This window comes from Pongo abelii, chromosome 15 (assembly GCF_028885655.2).
Source record: "Pongo abelii isolate AG06213 chromosome 15, NHGRI_mPonAbe1-v2.0_pri, whole genome shotgun sequence".
NCBI classification, from domain to species: Eukaryota; Metazoa; Chordata; class Mammalia; order Primates; family Hominidae; genus Pongo; species Pongo abelii.
The window spans coordinates 111,488,339-111,507,728 of record NC_072000.2 but is presented as its reverse complement, the minus strand read 5'-3'; the positions used below and the strand labels follow the sequence as shown (position 1 = coordinate 111,507,728).

General features: G+C 39.7%; 1 gene segment (V, D, J or C); it reads left to right on the top strand.

The window, feature by feature from the left end:
* Positions 1–5,361: 5,361 nt before the first annotated feature.
* Positions 5,362–6,133, top strand: LOC112128757 (immunoglobulin heavy variable 1-69D-like). The segment is given in 2 exon segments: positions 5,362–5,463; positions 5,550–6,133. Coding segments are annotated over 2 exon segments (363 nt in total).
* Positions 6,134–19,390: the final 13,257 nt, after the last annotated feature.

Here is a 19,390-nt window from a genome sequence, read left to right as displayed (position 1 = left end):
TAACCAGAAGAATGCTGTCATCACCTTTTCTGTTCTTTTGGAAGGAATGCCCCCTCTACTCACCTCCACTTGTTTGCATGTATTTCTATTTGTCTTTGGTTTTCAGCAGTTTTAATAATATTTATCTAAATGTGTGTGTGTGTGTCAAGGAGTGTTATCCTGCTGTTCTGTGTTCTCTGAGATGCATGGATTCACCATGTACTCTGTCTCCATTTTTGTGAAAACCATTAGAAAAAAAAGTCAGTGTGAGCCCAGAAACAAGCCTCCCTGAAGTGGGCACAGGACCACCTGGGGGCGCTCAGGACCCACTGAGCACAAGATCCAGCCTCAGGGCAGGTGCAGATGGGGGTTAAGGTCTGGATTCCTGTCAGCTCTGTGGCTTCCTCTCCATGAAACAGTGTCCTTTGTGGCACATCTCTGGATTCCTTATCCTGTTCTTCCTGTGAAGTCTCTGAAGAAGAAACATTTGTCGTAACAAGAGAAAAACTTTCTCACATGCACCAAAGGCAGAGTCACCTACAGTCACTTACTCCTATTTTTCAATGTCAATAAGTTATCAATGCTTCTGAAGTTAATAAGCTAAATCTATAAAAATGCTGTGTTTAACTCAGCATTGCAGCCCAGCTCAACAGAACTCCAAAAGCCAGCCAGCAGCAGCCAGGATAAAGTTCATGCTGGGCACTGGGGCAGAGGGCGTTAGCATCCAGTGCAGGAGAAGCAAGGCCCCGTGGGGGTCACTGTCAGGTCTCCAAGCCCATAGTTCCAATTGTAGGTGATGCCAGGCAGAGGAAGAGAGATCCCACCAATGGTTAGTGTGGATGTCGAGTCTGATGGTTCCACACTCACACTCCAGGTGAATATGAAAAGATTTATTAGCTCTGTTTTTGAGGTGTCTGCTGAGAGCAGCACACTCCTCTCCAGAAATTACAAACTGGAATTTCCTCAGTAGAGCAGGAAAGGAGGCTGGCTCAGGGCTTTATAATGATTTGGTGGTGGGGTCAGCGGGGGGGCATTTCTACTCAGGAGAAGGAGCTTGTGTGATTTAAACCTCACACTGGCATCACATGAGGGAGCTTCCATGATTTCTTACTAGATTTACCACATGCAGGGGACAAGGAGGAGGAAGAATAAACCTTAATTCATCAGCATCAAGGCACCAAAAATAGGACCTGACACTTTATTCTCCCTAGCAGCTTAAGAAAATGAGTGAAAAAGAGAGATAAGAGACCACTATGTGTGAAAAGCAAACACGTCTAAAGAAAATAACAATTTTATTAATATAAGCACATAATAAAAAGAAAGAGAAGAAGGAATGAGACAGGCAGGGGTGCTGAATCAATGTCCTGGGTGGGGCCTTTCATTATCCACAATCATCAGTTTATTCTGAAGGTCTCAGGTCAGCTTCCTGCTTCAAAATATCACAGGCCCTTACAGTATATGTGAAAATGCTCAGTTTGTCCTTCTTCACTAAAGTAGCCTTATAATTAGATGAACTTCTGGATTTAATCTTCACTTGTGTTAAATAAAAAAAAACCACAATCTACAATTTAGGAAAGTGAGAGTTTATTTTTATCAAGGGTTACAGCCATCCCATATACTGGAAAGCATAGTGTTTGGTAAAGACGAGAGAAAGGCACTCCACAAAGAAGGGGTAGGGCAGAAGCTTTATGCTGAAGGGTTTGGCTAGACAGACATAATCAACAGGTTACAGGAGGGGCTACTGATGTTCACGGAGGTGATCCTCACACATGCATACTGAACAAACATGCCTGTAACGTACGACCCCTGTTCACATACCCGCGGTGATTTAGCATTTAAATTCATTACAGTCAGGCCCTATGTGCCAATAGCAGAAGCAGAGACACAAAGGCACTCAGGGTGCAGCCTCTGTAAACGGCCAGAACCAGGCCATGGTCAGCAGTCTTGGATCAGGAGATAGTTCCTGATATCAGTCTAGTGTTCAATCAAAGCTGGGATTATGGCTTGTGGAACACGGGGTCAGGTCATCAGGGGATGGGCTGCAATTGTCTTCATAGTGCTTGTCTCAGTGCCAGTGCTTACTGAGCCACTAGAGAAAAAGGTTTAATTGAGCTTCTTTAAAATCAACATTTTGAATTATTTATCAGACATTTCAAATATGTCATGTTGTTTAGATTCTATTGCTGGAGAGTTAAGGTGATATTTGGGGGTTTGTAATTCTGTTTTTTCATACTTCCTGAATTGCTTATCTGTTTACTTTTCATTAGCTAACCTATCTCTTCTTCTTATTTTTGAATTCATTCTGATTTTGATGAATATTTACTTCCCTTTAGAATGTGAATATAATCTACATTGTGTGTTTCTTTTGATTTTGGTTCTTGGTTCACTCAGTGGCAAAGACTCTGTAAGAGTTCCTTGTCTATAGATGGCCATTATTAGTGGCTTTCTGAAACAGTGGTTTTAGTACCAAAGTACTGGACCTGTGAGTAGACTCACTGTCCCCTGCAGGTCCCAGATAGTGGAGGCCTCAGGAACTCTTTCTTATTTGGAATTCATTTGTTTCAGCAGATTTTCTGTTGGGTTGTCAAGTTCACCCTTCATGTTAGTAGGTGGCCTTATAGGTTTGAGCTGACTGTGGCAGAAGCAGATGAATACATGCTTGATATCTGTGCACAGGGAGAAGCTCTCTGTTGCCCCAGGTGATGGACTGGTCTACGAAATGCACAGTGACCTGAGTTCCCTGCTCAGCCCCTGAGAGGTGGACCAAGCTGGACACACATGAGCCACTGAGCCTGGCAAGCAAAAGCGCCAGCCTTGATGGAAATAGCCAGGTGAGGGGCATCTACTTAGTGTGGTTTATTTTGTTATTAAGAGCTTTAGTGTGGTGGCTTTTTCAAATTCCCGCTGTAGTAGTAATATACTGGGCATGTGAGCAGGCCCGTGGTCTTTTGCGGGGCTGGAATCACAGAAGTATTGAGAAGCTAATCTCAATTTCAACTGCTGTACACCGGTGGTAGTGACTTTGTATTAGGTCATGCAGTTTGAAGGTCAGGCCAGTAGGTGGTGCTCGCAGGTAAGAGCCGACTATGGTGGCCGCAGAAGGGTTTATGCTTTACCGGTGGTTAAAGTGGGAAACTTGTCATGTTCCAGATCTTAGAGAAAAGACTTGTAGTTATTTCTCATTCAACCTGATACTACCTGCAAGTCTCTCGAATGTAACCTTTATTTGGTAGAGATGGGCTCTTTCTATACCCATTTTTATGGTTTTTTTAATGAAAGGATGTTGTTTCATCAAATGCGTTTTCAGCATCAATTGAAAAAAATTATATGTGGATTAAAGATCAAAATGTAAAACCTAACACTATAAAACCTCTGGATAATAACCTAGGAAACAGAATTTAGGAGGTAAGAACTGACAAAGGTTTTATAATGAAAATGCTAGAAGCAGTTGCAACAAAATTGAAAATTGACAAATGGGACCTAAGTAAATTAAAGTGCTTCTGTACAGCAAAAGATACTATTAACAGAGTAAACAGGCAAACTACAGAATGGGAAATAAAATATTTGCAACCTATACATCTGACAAAGTTCCGATACTTAGTATATACATGGAATTTTAACAAACATTCAAGAAATAAAAAGTGACCAAAGGACATGAAAAGACACTTCAAAAAAGACCTACATGTGGCCAACAAGCATAGGAAAAAATGCTGAATATCACTATCATTAGAGAAATACATATCAAAACCACAGTGAGGTACCGTCTCACATCAGCCAGGATGGTTAATCTTAAAAAAAAATAACAGATTTTTAAGGTTACAGAAAAAAGGGGAAATGTATACACTTCTGGTGGGAATATAAATTAGCTCAACCATTGTGGAAAGCAGTGTGGTGATCCCTCCAATATCCTAAAACACAAGTTTCATTTGACCCAACAATCCTACAACTGGACATATACCTAAAGGAATATAAACATGTAGGTTCACTGCAGCACTATTCACAATAGCATAGACATGGAATTGACCGAAATCCCCACCACTGGAAGAATGGATAGAGAAAAATGTGGTACATACAACCAGGGAATACTATGCAGCTAAGAAAAGAATGAAATTATGTCCTTTGTAGGAACACGATGGAACTGGCAGTCAATACTCTTAGCAAACTAATTCAGGAACAGAAAACCAGATACTATATGTTCTTCCTTATTTGTTGGAGATAAATAAAAACAAATATTATTCCAGGGCCTGAGTCTTCCTTATTCAACAAGTCATTCTAAATTAAGTGTTCAACAAGTTGCTGATACTCATTTAAATATTCTATTTCATCTGGGAAACTTATATCACTCAAAAAGCAATGAGAACTATATTTATAAGTGGGATTCTAGGATAATAAATATCTGAATAGTGCGAATATGAAGGATATGGATTTTTTTTAATTCAATGGGCACATAACTGTGGGAGACACTATATTCCTATGAAGAAGGTATTCAGACTTCAGAGATAAGTAATGTTTTCTACGTTGTGCTTGTGACTTGGAAGTGGTGGATTGAAGAATGTAGTAGGTGCCCAGACCAAGCAGAACAGAAATCAACATGTAAAGATGATGATCTATGGATATGATCTAAAACCATGTAAAGACTTCAAATAATTCTATTTAATGCAGTTTGAAATAAAACACAAACTTATTCAAAATACAAATTACTTGGTAATTGTTTTGGGAGCTATGAGTTCATCAAGAAACTCAAATTCCTATTTCTATTTCAACCTCTGATTCCTACTGTCAATGGGAGGGAAATCTCAGAACCAATCACACATCAGAGGGCAAATCTGTCAACTGAGAGTCTTTCCACTGAAGGGCCTGGGAGGTCAGGACCCTCGGGAAAGTGCTGGGGACTCTGTCTTGCGAATGCCCAGCAGATCTCAGAACTCTCCATGGAGCCTGTTGGATACTCACGTGGGATAACTAGTGGCCACCTTTTCAGTGTTACCAGTGAGCTCTGACTGTTCCTAATGGGACCAGGATGGGTCAAGGTGCCTGCTCAATGTCAGAGACAGCGATTGTCCCAGAAACAACCTAGGTAATCTCTAGGCCAATAAAATGTGGGTTCACAGTGAGGAGCACATCCTGGGGTTGGGGTTTGTTCTTCAGTGGGAAGAGTGCTGTCCACAGAAAGCTTAGAAATGGGGCAGGAGATGCATTTCCTCAGGCAGGATTTTGGGCTTGGTCTCTCAGCATCCCACTGTTGTATACCTGATGTGGCATCTGTGTTTTCTTTCTCATCCTAGTTCAGGCTTTGAGCTGTGAAATACCCTGCCTCATGAATATGCAAATAACCTGAGGTCTTCTGAGATAAATATAGATATATTTGTGTCCTGAGAGCATCACACAACAACCACATCCCTCCTCTAAAGAAGCACCTGGGAGCACAGCTCATCACCATGGACTGGACCTGGAGGTTCCTCTTTGTGGTGGCAGCAGCTACGGGTAAGGGGCTTCCTAGTCCTAAAGCTGAGGAAGGGATCCTGGTTTAGTTAAAGAGGATTTTATTCACTCCTGTGTCCTCTCCACAGGTGTCCAGTCCCAGGTCCAGCTGGTGCAGTCTGGGGCTGAGGTGAAGAAGCCTGGGTCCTCAGTGAAGATCTCCTGCAAGGTTTCTGAAGACACCTTCAGCAGCTATGCTATCAGCTGGGTGCGACAGGCCCCTGGACAAGGGCTTGAGTGGATGGGAGTGATCATTCCTGTTGCTGGTATAACAAACTACGCACAGAAGTTTCAGGGCAGAGTCACGATTACTGCGGACACATCCACGAGCACAGCCCACATGGAGCTGAGCAGCCTGAGATCTGAGGACACGGCCGTGTATTACTGTGCAACAGACACAGTGTGACAACCCACATCCTGAGAGTGTCAGAAACCCTGAGGAAGGAGGCAGCTGTACTGGGGCTGAGGAGATGACAGGATTTATGAGGTTTAAACGTATTTAGAAAGTGGGTTAAGTAATTGAGTAAAACAGCAATGGAAAGATGTGTACACTGTCATTATGTAGGAAGTAGTATTTTCTACTGTCACCCTATAAATAACACTCACAGAGTGGGAAAGGCAGCCATCAATCAAGCTGATGCAAACATTCCCATGGAGGGTTTGTGGGGACATACATTTTAAAATTGGATGTATAAATCATTAGAAACAGGATTGCTTGATCCCATGGTAAGACTAAATATAGTTTCCAAGAAGTGGCCGAAATTTCTTCCAAAATGTCTTTGCCCTTCCTTTTACATTGAATTTATTTTAAAGGAGTTTTAGGATCACGGTAAGTTTGAGTGGAAGAAACAGAGTTCCCATGCACTCCTGCCCCCCACGCTCAGCCTTCTCTGCTATCAACACACTGCACCAGTGTCATAAATCGGTTACAGTGGATGAATCTCCACAAACATATTGGTTGTTTCCTTTTCTGGCGGTCCCTGGTATAACAAACCTCAACTATCTTGAAGCACCCCAGGTTCAAGTGGATTCTTCAAGTGGGTTACTAGGAATGATGCCAGGTAGAGGGAAAGTGGGTGGGGCCATTCCTCTTTGCACTCTTTCCTCAAGGATCCATAAAATGTACATTTACGTGGAGCTCCTCTTTCTCCTGGTTTTATATGCCCCTTCCCCAAGGGTAAGGTTTCCCAGTGTTTACAGCGGGGGTCCCCAGTCCCCATGCTGTGGATCTGTTAAGGTGTGCAGTGTGTTAGGTACCGGGCCACACAGCTGGAGATGAGTGGGGGTGAGCCGGCATGGCTGCCTAAGCTCCGTCTGCTGTTGGATCAGCTGTGCATTAGATTCTCCTATGAGCTGAATTCATTTTTATATATATATACTTTAATTCTAGGGTACATGTGCATAACGTACAGGTTTGTTACATAGGGTTACACGCACCATGCTGGTTTGCTGCACTCATCGAAGTCTATTGTGAAGTGCGCATACAAGGGACCTAGGTTGATCACTCCCTATGAGAATCTAATGCCTGATGATTGCAGGGGGAACAGGTTCATCCCAAAATCACCCGCCGCCATCATCATGGAAAAATTCTCTTCCACCGAACTGTTCCCTGGTGCCAAAATGGTTGGGGACACTGGTGTAGAGGCAGGTCTGTACCTCGGAAAGCCAGCAGCTTCTGGTGAATCCCATAATTAATGTCCTTTAATGAGAAGTGGAGACTTTGGTCATGAGGGCCTTCGTGAATAATGCCCTACAGTTGGATTCAAAACATTGTAAGCTCTGGGGGGGTGTTTCTGGATAAAGCCCTTTGTGCAGAAAATGCAGACACATCCATGGGATCCATGCAGGAAAAAAGCTTCCTTTACAAAGTGGTTTGGCACCTGGAAGGAGCTCTCAGGGTTGGGCACTGTACCCTTTGCTGGCTGCATTTTAGCCAGAGGCCTGAGCCTGATTGGTCTTGCAGTGGGAGAGCCTTCCTGGGGTCAAAGGTTACAAAAATGCCTGTCATCTTCCAGCTGAGCAAGCCCATCTGCGTGCTTGTCGGTGTCAACCGCATGAGGGGTGCACTCTGGAAGATGATAAGATGCACACAAACCTCCTCCCACTGATTATCCACCACCACACACTCAGCTGCAACCCGTGCTCCAGAAAGGGACAGGGGCCTGCAAGGATAAACAGAACGGAAGTATTCTATTACCCGGGAAAGCACGTTTCAGGAAAGTTAACTCATAAGTGTTCAGGAAGTGACTGAAGGGCAGTGGTAGGTGAAGTGATGGGACAGCCTCAGGGCTGCACATGTGGAGGGCTCCCTCCCCACACAGGAGTTGCACCAGGAAATCACAGAGGATCAGGAAGGATTCTGAGAACATTCTTCTGTGGTGCTGCCTAGAGGGGCAAAATAAATTATAAAAAATAAATCAATTCTAAATATAGTATGACATTTGTTATTAGAAACTACTTCTGGATCCTGTGGGAACCCTGACATAAGCCACCATTCTCTGTGAACAAACATTTAACCCCTCCTTCCATGGGGAGGTCGATGAGCTTGGATCGGTTCTTTCATGGATAGTATCCCCCAAACTCCTCTCCACTCCCTGCCTATCCCCGGGTCTCTCAGTGACAAGTTCTCCTCGGTAGAATGTGGTTGATGTAGTGAGATCTTCAAATTTCCCGTCTTCTGTGTTCTCATGTTCTCCCCTTATCTGAGATTAAGAAACTCACCTGCATGTAGTACATTATAGCCTACTGTCTCTCACGGACAAAACAATGGCCACGCCAACCAACCCTGTGGCTGACAGCAACCACCGGCGGCCACCATCCCCTCCACAGCCTGTGTTGGAGCATCGCCTGAGAGATTGTATTAGCAACTTTCCTTCAGAATCATCTTAAAAACTTTGTGTCCCATTTCACATGGAGATGTCATTTTTCCATTTCATCTTCATAGAGAAATAGAAGGAGAATAATACCAAATACACTTCCTATCTCCAGGTTATTCAAATATAATTGTCCCTTTATCACCTTCTGATTTCTGGTCTTCACAGAATACGAATTTTTCTCACTGGTGTTATACCAAAAGTTGTGAAGCGCCAGATACTGGGATTAATTTAACCAACATTATTATTCTAATAATTCTTAGAATTTAGAATTACGATTATCCTCATTTCGTATAGGGATAAACTAACCTATGCCTTTGAAAATAAGCCCTTACATGAGAGTGAAAAGCCATAGATTTGGAGAATTTCCTTGCAAATCTAATATTTGGAAAAGGGATTTTATCACAAATATACAAATTAACTTACAATTGAACAACAAAACCACAGAATTTAATTTTAAAATGGGCAGAGACCTGAATAGAAACCATATCCAAAAGACAAACATAAAAAGTGATCAACTTGATTTTCATTAAGTGTACTTCTGTTTAATATTTAAAAAGTTCTACTAAACTATGAGAATGGGTAAAAATTACAAGGTAGACAATATCAGATGGTGATGAGGAAGCTGAAAAACAGGAACTTTCACCCCTTGCTGGTGGGAATGCTGAAATGGCACATAGAAAACTACAGTTAATCATTTATTGTGTATTTCAGAATAGCTACAAGATAAGATTTGGAATGTTCATAACACTAAGAAATAATGATAGAGATGAAGGATATCCTAGTTATCCAGATTTGATCACTGCACATAAAATGCTTTTATCAAAATATCACTTGTACCACCTAAATATTTTGAAATATTGTGTATCTATATAAATCAAACATTAAAAAACACCAATGCGGTGGAATCCAGCTAATTGCAGATTCCCATTAGATGGGATGTTCTACATAATATGTAAACTAATCAGAATCTGTGGGTTTGTAAAGGACTTTAGAAATCAACTAGGCTGCTTGTTTCTAAAGATAAGTCTCCCAAGTTTAAATATTTTCCTAATGGGTGGCGATTTTGAACATAGAAGAAATGTTAATATTTGTGTCTGGTAAGTTTTCTTCTTCTCGTGTTACGAGAAAAGGTTTGCAGGGAGGAATCTGGGACCATCTTTCAAGTCTCAACTTCACTGTGATTACCTCAGTAAATATTTTCTGATACCCCTGACTAAGATAAGTCTCATATCTGTCCTAGAAACTAAAAGTAGAATTATAAGCATCTACCTGACCGGATGGACGCTTCCTCTTCTCCAAGGAGTTCCAGAGACACTTGAAAACCTAGCTCAGGCCATGTTAGAAATAGAGGATCAGAAATGCCTCATTATACACTCCTCCCTTTGGAATTCAAGCACATCTAACCAGCATTTTTTTGAAAACAGAGCTTAAGGCTCAGAAAACAGATTATTTGTAGCAGTAGGATACCAAATTCTAACCCTACTCAAGAATATCATCACATGACAGAGAGCAGGCATTGAAAGGAATCAAAGGCTTTTACCCTAAAATATATTCCTTTGACATATTTTAAAATAGCCCGGCACAGTTATCTTTTGTGAGAGAAATTTACATTCTGTAGAGAATCTCCTTCCCTTTCCAGGTCTTTTTCTTATACCGAGGAGATTAGCTGAGAACCTAGCTTCTTTTAAAGGTCTTAGGAGAAAACATTTCCCATCTATTGCCTCTAAAAGTGGTCACATAAGAGACTTCATCTACATAGTAAGAATCTTGTTCTCCAAAACCTGTTTTCTTAACCTAGAAACATTTTTCTACTGGTTTCAGGTCTTTAGAAAAAAACTTAAATCTTTCAATCGTCAATCAGAAAATATTTGAACTCACTCTAAGTTGTAATCCCCGCCCCACACTGCCTCACTTCTAGCTGTTTTGTCTTTATGGACCAAATCAACATACATGTATTGGTTGGTGACTGTCTCTGTAGTACATTAAATTTAAGCTGCCATCAAGCCACTTTGGGCACATGTTCTCAAGATCTTCTGGGGCTGTTCACAGTTCATGGTCCTCACATTTGCCTCAGAATAAATCTATCTAAATATTTTGCAAGGTTGCTTTTTCATCAGTAGTTCTAACAGAACCTACTCTGTGGTTTTTGTTAAAAGCATGATATTAATATAGTATTAGTAATATTAGTATTAGTTATAACACATGTTGGAAAATTCTTATGAAGTTATGTATAGACTAACAATGGGATCAAGTGTAAATGTTTCACAGTATTTATGCAAGTTATTTCAAAATTTATCTTCTGCAGATACTTCTATCAGATTCATTATATCAGCTAATTACTTGCTTTATGATTTTTGCATTTTATTGTAGATGATCACACCCTATATTTTCTCGGCCTTTATTGTAGAAAATTGTGTGAAACTAGTCAGGGCTACATTTGAAAGTCATTGTCTCAGTGGCTGCAGAATCAAAGTGTGTTTCCTCTGCAGCCACCAGACACTCAGATTTTAGTAATTTTTAAATTATATATATTTATATATTTAAGTATACACTTTCATGAAATAAACATTCCTAATTATTTGCACCCATACTTGCAGAGTTTTATTAACATTTGTTGACATCAGCAGCTACAAAGCTATAGGGACAGAAATTTATAACTATAGAAAGATGTATAGGCCAGGCGCGGTGGCTCATGCACGTAATCCCAGCAACTCGGAAGGCCTAGGTTGGGGGATCACTTGAGGCTGGGAGTTCGAGTCCAGCCTGGGCGACATAGTGAAACTTCATCTCTACTAAAAATACAAAAATTAGCCGGGTGTGTTGGCACACGCCTTTTATCCCAGGTACTTGGTAGGCTGAAGCAGGAGAATCACTTGAACCCAGAAGACAGAGATTGCAGTGAGCTAAGATGGCACCATTGCCCTCCAGCCTGAGTGACACAGCAAGACTTGATCTCAAAAAAAAAAAAAAAGAAAACAAAGACAAAGAAAGAAAAATGAATGCACAGACCTACGCATATATATGTAGGAATTCATAATAAACATTACAATAAAATAATTCTAAAAATATGTCCTAAAAATAAAACTTAATGATGAGCTAAATGTAAATTATTGGAGTATTTCATAATTGGTTTTGGTTATTTTAATTGTTTATATCAGTTGATTTATATTTGTTCATTTAACTACTGTTAAATAATGGTTATTTCAAATGTGGTTGTCACAATAAATAGAATTTCAGATGATGATTGATAATTATCTTAATCATTTCTTAATTATCTTAGTTATTTCATATTGTACTCACAAATCATAACATTGCTTCTTACCTTGTAAATATAAACAACCATAATTTGGGAATTTAATATAATATTTTATTTTAATTTTTAAAATTTATCCCAGATCATTATCTTTTTCTTCAGTTCCAGATCTCACTGGATCATCTCGAGGGCCCATCTGCATCCCTGTCTCCTGAAGGCTTCTGGGAGTGGCTGCGGGACAAGCAGAAGCAGGTGCCCCGTATGAGTCCACACGACCTGGAACCTCCCTCTCCTTGGATTAAGCCATCTCCTCAGGATCACAGGGCTCTTCATTATCCTCACCCTGCTGTTGTACCAAACAAGCAACATCACACTTCAATTCACCACAATTTGTTTTAATTTTCTAAAACATCATAAAGGTGATAATTTTAACAGTAAATGTATCACAAACAAATACGATAAGCCCTTTTCCATGGAACAGAGTTTCTCATGAGGACTTTATATGTATTATGTATTTTTAATTTCTGTATAGATGAGATACTAATATCTCCATATTGGAGATGATTCCATTAAGTCATCTCTTAAAATTAATTTTTCCTAAGACTCCAAACAAAACCATGATTTAATTATAAATTTCAAGTGTAAGAGCTGGGCCAACATTGAGAATATGTTAACATTTATAACATAAGCTTGTAAATATTGTTATTTTCCTGTCAGCTGTCCCCAATTATAATTTTACACAAAATATTAGTAATTTATCCTGATAAAACAGGTTAGAATATTATATCAATAGTTTATTAACTTTGTATAACTAACAGTATAAAATCTTCCACATATTTTGGCCAAGTTTTGCTTATCTGTGACATGTGTGTTTATTAATTTTTCTTTTTAAGATGTCACCTTCGTCTTTCTTTTTTCTGGGCTTTTATTCTAGTAGATATAGCTAAATGCATTTAAATAATTATGTAATAATCACATTTACATTTTCTATTTGAATTTTCATATACACGTTATTAAGATTTTAATTTCAATATAAAATATTTTCCTACAATTGTCTATTTTCTAGTTTTATGAGATAAAATTAACATATACAAAAATGCATAGATCTTCAATGTACATCAAACTGTACATTTCTGGCAAATGTGCACACATTTATCTCCAGCACCTAAATTAGGGTGAGGAGCAGGTCCATCTCCACAACAAGTGTCCTCTCAGTGCTTCCAGTCAGCTCTCATATAAGGATTTTTTTTCTTTAATTTTCAACTTTTAATTTAGATACAAGGGTACATGTGTGGACTTGTTACATGGGATTATTGAGTGATGCTGAGGTTTGGAATCCAGATTCCATCACCCCCTCACTCCACTCTCTAGCAGTCCACAGTGTCTATAGTTCTTGTATTTATGTGCATGAGTGCTCAATGTTGAGCTCCCACATAGAAGAATATGTGGTATGCTGTTTTTCTGTCCCTGCATTTATTTGCTTATGATGAAGACCCCCAGCTCCACTAATTTTGCTGAAAAGGACATGATTTCATTCTTCTTCGTGGCTGTGTAGTATTGTATAGTGTAGATGTACCACATTTTCTATATTCACTCTACCAGTGATGTGCATCTGGGTTGATCTATGTCTTGCCACTGTGAATAGCACAGCAATGAACACACATGTGCATGTGTCACTTTGGTAGAATTATTTGCTTGCTTTCTAGTGTATACACAGCGGTGGAATTGCTGGGTAAAATGATATCTCTGTTTTAGGTTCTTTGAGAAATCTCCAGTCTGCTTTCCAAAGTGGCAAAGCTAATTTGTACTCCCATCAACAGTGTATAAGTGTTCTCTTTTCTCCAAAGTCCCACCAGCTTCCATTGTTTTTTGACTTTTTAGGGATAGCCATTCTGAGTGGTGTGTGGCTGCACACCTACAATCATCTCATATTTGATAAGGCTGATGAAAACAAGCAATGAGGAAAGGACTCTGTTCAATAAATAGTGCTGGGACAACTGGCTAGCCATATGTTGAAGATTGAAGCTGGACGTGTATTTTCTACATATATAAAATTAACTCGAAATTGATTAAAGTGTTAAATGCAAGATCTCAAACCATAACATTCTTTGAAGACAGCCTTGGAAATATTCTTATCGATACCAGCTTTGACAAAAAATTTTTGGCTGAGTATCCAAAACCTATTGCAACAAAAACAAAAATAGACAAGTGGGACCAAATTAACTAAGGAGTTTCTGCACAGTCAGACAAACAAACAAACAAGCAAGCAAAATGATCAGCAGTGTAAGCAGACCACCTACAGAATGTGAGAAGATATTCACAAACGTTGCATCCCGTAAAGCCCTAATATCCAGAATCTACAGGGAACTCAAACAAATCAAAAAGAAAAACAAATAACCCCTTTAAAAATGGGCTGATATGGTTTGGCTGTGTCCCCACCCAAATTTCAACTTGAATTGTATCTCCCAGAATTCCCATGTGTTGTGACAGGGACCCAGGGGGAGGTAATTGAATCATGGGGGCCGGTCTTTTCCGTGCTATTCTGGTGAAAGTGAATAATTCTCACCAGATCTGATGGGTTTATCAGGGATTTCCGCTTTTGCTTCTTCCTCATTTTCTCTTGCCACCCGCCAGGTAAGGAGTGCCTTTTTCCTCCCACCATGTTTCTGAGGCCTCCCAAGCCATGTGGAACTGTCAGTCCAATTAAACCTTTTTTTCTTCCCCGTTTTGGGTATGTCTCTATCAGCAGTTTGAAAACAGACAAATACATAGGCAAATGACACAGACACGTCTCAAAAGAATACATTCAAGTGCCCAGCAAATATATTGTAAAAATGTTTAGCATCACTAATCATTCAGAGAAATGCAAATAGAAAAATTTTCTGATTTCTGTCACTATAGGTCCCTTTTTCTTATTTTGAACTTCATATACATGAAACAAAATATTATAGATCAGTTTTGTAAGGGGCAACTTTTACTATCTGTGAGGTTCATTCATATGATAGCATCTATCAAGGTTTTGTCCTCATATGTATAAATATGTATGTACTCATATACATATAGATATTTCATATCTGAATCAGTCCATTGCATTAATAAATGACAGATTATTAAATAAATAAATCAGTTCATTAAGTGAATAAGTGACAATATATATACCTATTTTCCTGTTGATGAGATTGAAATTTGTTTCCAAAATAAACATCATAAACAACACTATTATAAATATCTTTGTACAAGGTCTTCTGTTTATAGTCACATATTTTTATTGATAAAATATGTAGAAATATAAGTATGCATTATAACTTCTCAGCTTTATGGAGCTATCGCTGACAAATAAAATTGTATGTATTTAAGGTACACCACTTGATGTACTGATATTCTTGGGGAAATGCTCACAATTATCAAGGTAATTGGCATGCCTATACTCTCAGAGAGTTATCATTTTATGCCTTTAATTTATTGTGTGTGTGTGATAAAACACCTAATATCTACTCTTCCTGCAAAAGATACTTTTATGATACAATATTCATTAGTATAGTCATTTTGTCGTACGAATGCTCTCCAGAACTATTTCAACCTGTGTTTTAGTCCATTCTCACCCTAATGTAAGGAACTGCCTAAGACTGGGAAATTTATGAAGAAAAGCGGTTTAGTTGACTCACAGTTCTGCCGGCTTAACAGGAGGCATTACTGGGAGACGTCAGGAAACTTACAGACATCATGGAAACCGAAGAGGAAGCAAGGACCTTCTTCACATGCTGGCAGGGGAGAGAGAGAGAAAGAGCAAGGGGACATGTGCCACACTTTTAAACCACGAGATCTTGTGAGAATCACAAAGTGGAAGGTCGCCCCCATTATTCAATCACTCCCCGTAAGACCCCTCCTACAACACTTGGGGATTAAAATTTAGCATGAGATTTGGGTGAAAATGCAGAGACAAACCATATTATTCCACTCCTGGTCCATGACGAATCTCATGTCCTTCTCACATTGCAAAATATAATTATCCCCTCTCAACAGTCTCCCAGTCTTAACTCATTTCAGCATTATCACAAAAATCTACTGTCTAAAGTCTCCTCTGAGACAAGGTCAGTTTCTTCCCCCAATAAACCTGTAAAATCAAAAACAAGTTAGTTATTTCCAAGATACAATGGGGATGCATGTACTGGGTAAATGCTCCCATTCCAAATGGGAGAAATTGGCCACAGAAAAGGGGTTACAGGCCCCCATGCAAGTCCAAACACCAGCAGGGCAGTCATTAAACATTAAAGCTCAAAAATAATTTTTCTTTTACCCCATGTCTCACATCCAGGACACACTGATGTAAGAGGTGGGTTCCCAAGGCCTTGGGAAGCTCCACCCTTGTGGCTCTGCAGGGTACAGTCCCATGGCTGCTTTCATAGGCTGACATTGAGTTCCTGTGGCTTTTCCAGGTACACCGCACAAGCATTTGGTGGATCTACCATTCTGGGGTCTAGAGGATGGTGGCCGTCTTCTCATAGATCCACTAGCTAGTGCCCCAACAGAGACTTTGTGTGGGTTATCCAGCATCACATTTTCCTTGTACACTGGCCTTGTAGAGGTACTCTCTTATGGCTCAGCCCCTGCATCAGACTTCTGCCTGAATATCCAGGCATTTTCATACATCATCTGAAATCTAGGAGGAGGTTCCCAAACTTCAACTCTTGCGTTATGTGCACCAGCAGTCTCAACACCACGTGGAAGTGAGCAAACCTTAGGGCTTGCACCCTCTGAAGCAATGGTCTGAGCTGTACCTTGGTCCCTTTTAGCTATGGCTGGCATGAGAGAGACAGGGATGTAAGGTGCCATGTCCCGAGGCATCACAGAGCAGTCGGGTCCTGAGCTTGGACCATGAAACCATTTTTCTCTCCTGGGCTTCTGGGCCTGTGATGGGAGGGGTTGCAGCAAAGATCTCTGAAATGTCCTGGAGACATTTGTTTCCCATTGGGCTCCTCATTACTTACGCAAATTTCTGCAACCAGCTTGAATTTCTCCCCAGGAAATTGGCTCTTCTTGTCTACCAGATGGTCAGGCTGCAATTTTTTTTAAACTTTTATGCTCTGCTTCCCTTTTAAATATAAGTTCCAATTTCAGACCATCTTTTTGTGATTACATATGACTTATGTTTTCAGAAACAGCCAGGTCAAATGGTGAATGCGTTGCTGCTTAGAAATTTATTCTGCCCGATACTATAAATCATCTCTCCTTAGTTCAACATTGTGCAGATCTCTAGGGCAGGGGTAAAATGCCACTAGTCTTTTTGCTAAAGCATAGCAAGTGTGACCTTTACTCCAGTTCACAAGAAGATCTTCATCTTCATCTGAGACCAGCTCAGCCTGGACTTTATTGTCCATATCACTATCAGCATTTTGGTCAAAACCATTCAACGAGCCTCTAGGATCTTTCAAACCTTTCCACATCTTCCTGTCTTCTTGTGAGCCCTCCAAGCTTGTCCATTACCCAATTACAGAGTCACTTCCACATTTTCAGGTGTCATAATAGCAGTGTCCTACTCCTGGTGTAAATTCACTGTATTAGTCATTTTTCCACTGCTATAAAGAACTACCTGAGACTGGGTAATTTATGAAGAAAAGAGGTTTAGTTGGCTCACAGTTCTGCAGGCTAAACAGGAAGCATTCCTGGGTGGCATTGAGAAACACAATGATAGCGGAAGGTGAAGGGGAAAGACATGGTGGCAGAGAGAGACAGCAAGTGAGCGGGGAGATGCCACACTTTTAAACCAACAGATCTCTTGAGAACTTTATTAGGAGAACAGCAAAGAGGAAGGCCACCCGGTGATCCAATCACTTTATATTAGGCCCTTTCTTCAACGTGTAGGAATTACAACTTGGCATGAGATTGGAGTGGGAACACAGAGAGAAACTGTATCAACCTGCATAGCTGAAAGTTTTACCCTTTGACCAACATCACCCTATATTTTCCTCCTCCTCCCAGCCCCTGCGAACTACTCTTCTACTCTGCTTTTGAGAGCTGGAATATTTTAGATTCTACATATAAATGAGATGACACAGCATTTGTCTTTCTGTGCCTGGCTTATTTCACTTAGCATAATGTTCTCTATGGTGTTGAAAATGTAAGAATTTCCTTCTTTCAAAGGCTGAATAACATTCCATTTTATGTATGTATATGCCACATTTTATCTGTTCATTCATAGACGGACATTGACTTATTTTCCATATCTAGACTATTATGAATAATCTCACAATGAACATATGTTTGACACACTCACTTTATTTTCTCTAGATGTATACTCAGAAGTGGGTATACTCTATGTTCAATTCATTGAGTAATCTTAATGTTGTTTTTCATAATGGGTGTACTAATTTACATTTTGTTCCAAACCATACCTGTATACATTTATGCCACATATTCAGGTTTTTGTTTAAGTCTTGAATCCATTTTTAGTTGATTTCTGTGTATTTTGTGAGGTAAGGTCCTTTTTTTTCTCTCTTTGAGATGGAGTCTCGCTCTGTCGCCCAGGCTGGAGTGCAGTGGCACGATTTCGGCGGACTGCAACCTCCGCCTTCCGGGTTCAAGCGAGTCTTCTGCCTCAGGCTCCAGAGTAGCTGGGACTACAGGTGTGCATCAGCACACCCGGCTAATTTTTTTATTTTTAGTAGAGACGGCGTTTCACCATATTGGCCAGGCTGGTCTCAAACTCCTGAACTCGTGATCTGCCCGCCTCAGCCTCCCAAAGTGCTGAGATTACAGGTGTGAGCCATTACACCCGACCGACCCATTTATTTCCTTCTTCATGTGAATTCCCAGTTTTCACACCGCTTGTTGAAGAGATTGTCCTTTGTCTATTTTGTGTTGTTGGCAACTTGTCAAAGATCAGTTTATTGGGATGAAATGGGTTGATTACCAGGTTGTCTATAATGTTCCATTGGAGTATATGTCTGTTTAAATGTCAGCATTATACTGTTTTGATTTATACAGATTTGACTTTGAAATTATAGAATATGATATATTCAGTTTTGTTATATTTTCCCCAAAATTATTTTGGCTATTTGAAGGCTTTTGTATTTTTATATAAATTGGAACACTTTAAAATATTTTCATAAAAACATGCCATGGAGATGGTTTATTTATTTTATTGACACATAATAAGCATACCTATTCTATAGGAACATGTAATATATTGATACATTTACAAATGTGTAAAGATCAGATCAGGATTGGTATAACTATCACATTAAACATGTATATTTCCTTTATGCTAGGCACATTGGAATGACTCTCTTCTAGATATTTTAACGTGTACATTAGATTATTTTTAACTATAGTCACCTTACCGATCTATGAGACATTTAGGTTTTATTTCTCCTATATAACTATATATCTGAATTCTGTAATCAACCTCTCTTATCCCCTTCTCTCTTGTATCCACCCAGGCTTCTGGTAACCAACAATCTACTCTCTGTCTTCAGGAAATCCAATTTTTCAATTTTGACATGAAAGTAAGAAGATGCAATATTTGTCTGTCTTTGTTTGACTTATTTAACTTAACATAATGGCTTCCAGTTCCATTCATATTGTTGCGAATGACAGGATATCATCTTTTATGGCTGAATAATATTCTATTGCATACATAGATTACATTTTCTCTATCCATTTGTCCACCTACAGACACTGAGGTTGCTTTCATATCTGGGCTATTGTGAATAGAGCTGCAAAGAACATGGAGTGCACATGCCTTTATGAGGTGTTGGTTTTATCTTCTTTAGAACGTACCCAGAAGAGGATTTGCCGAGTC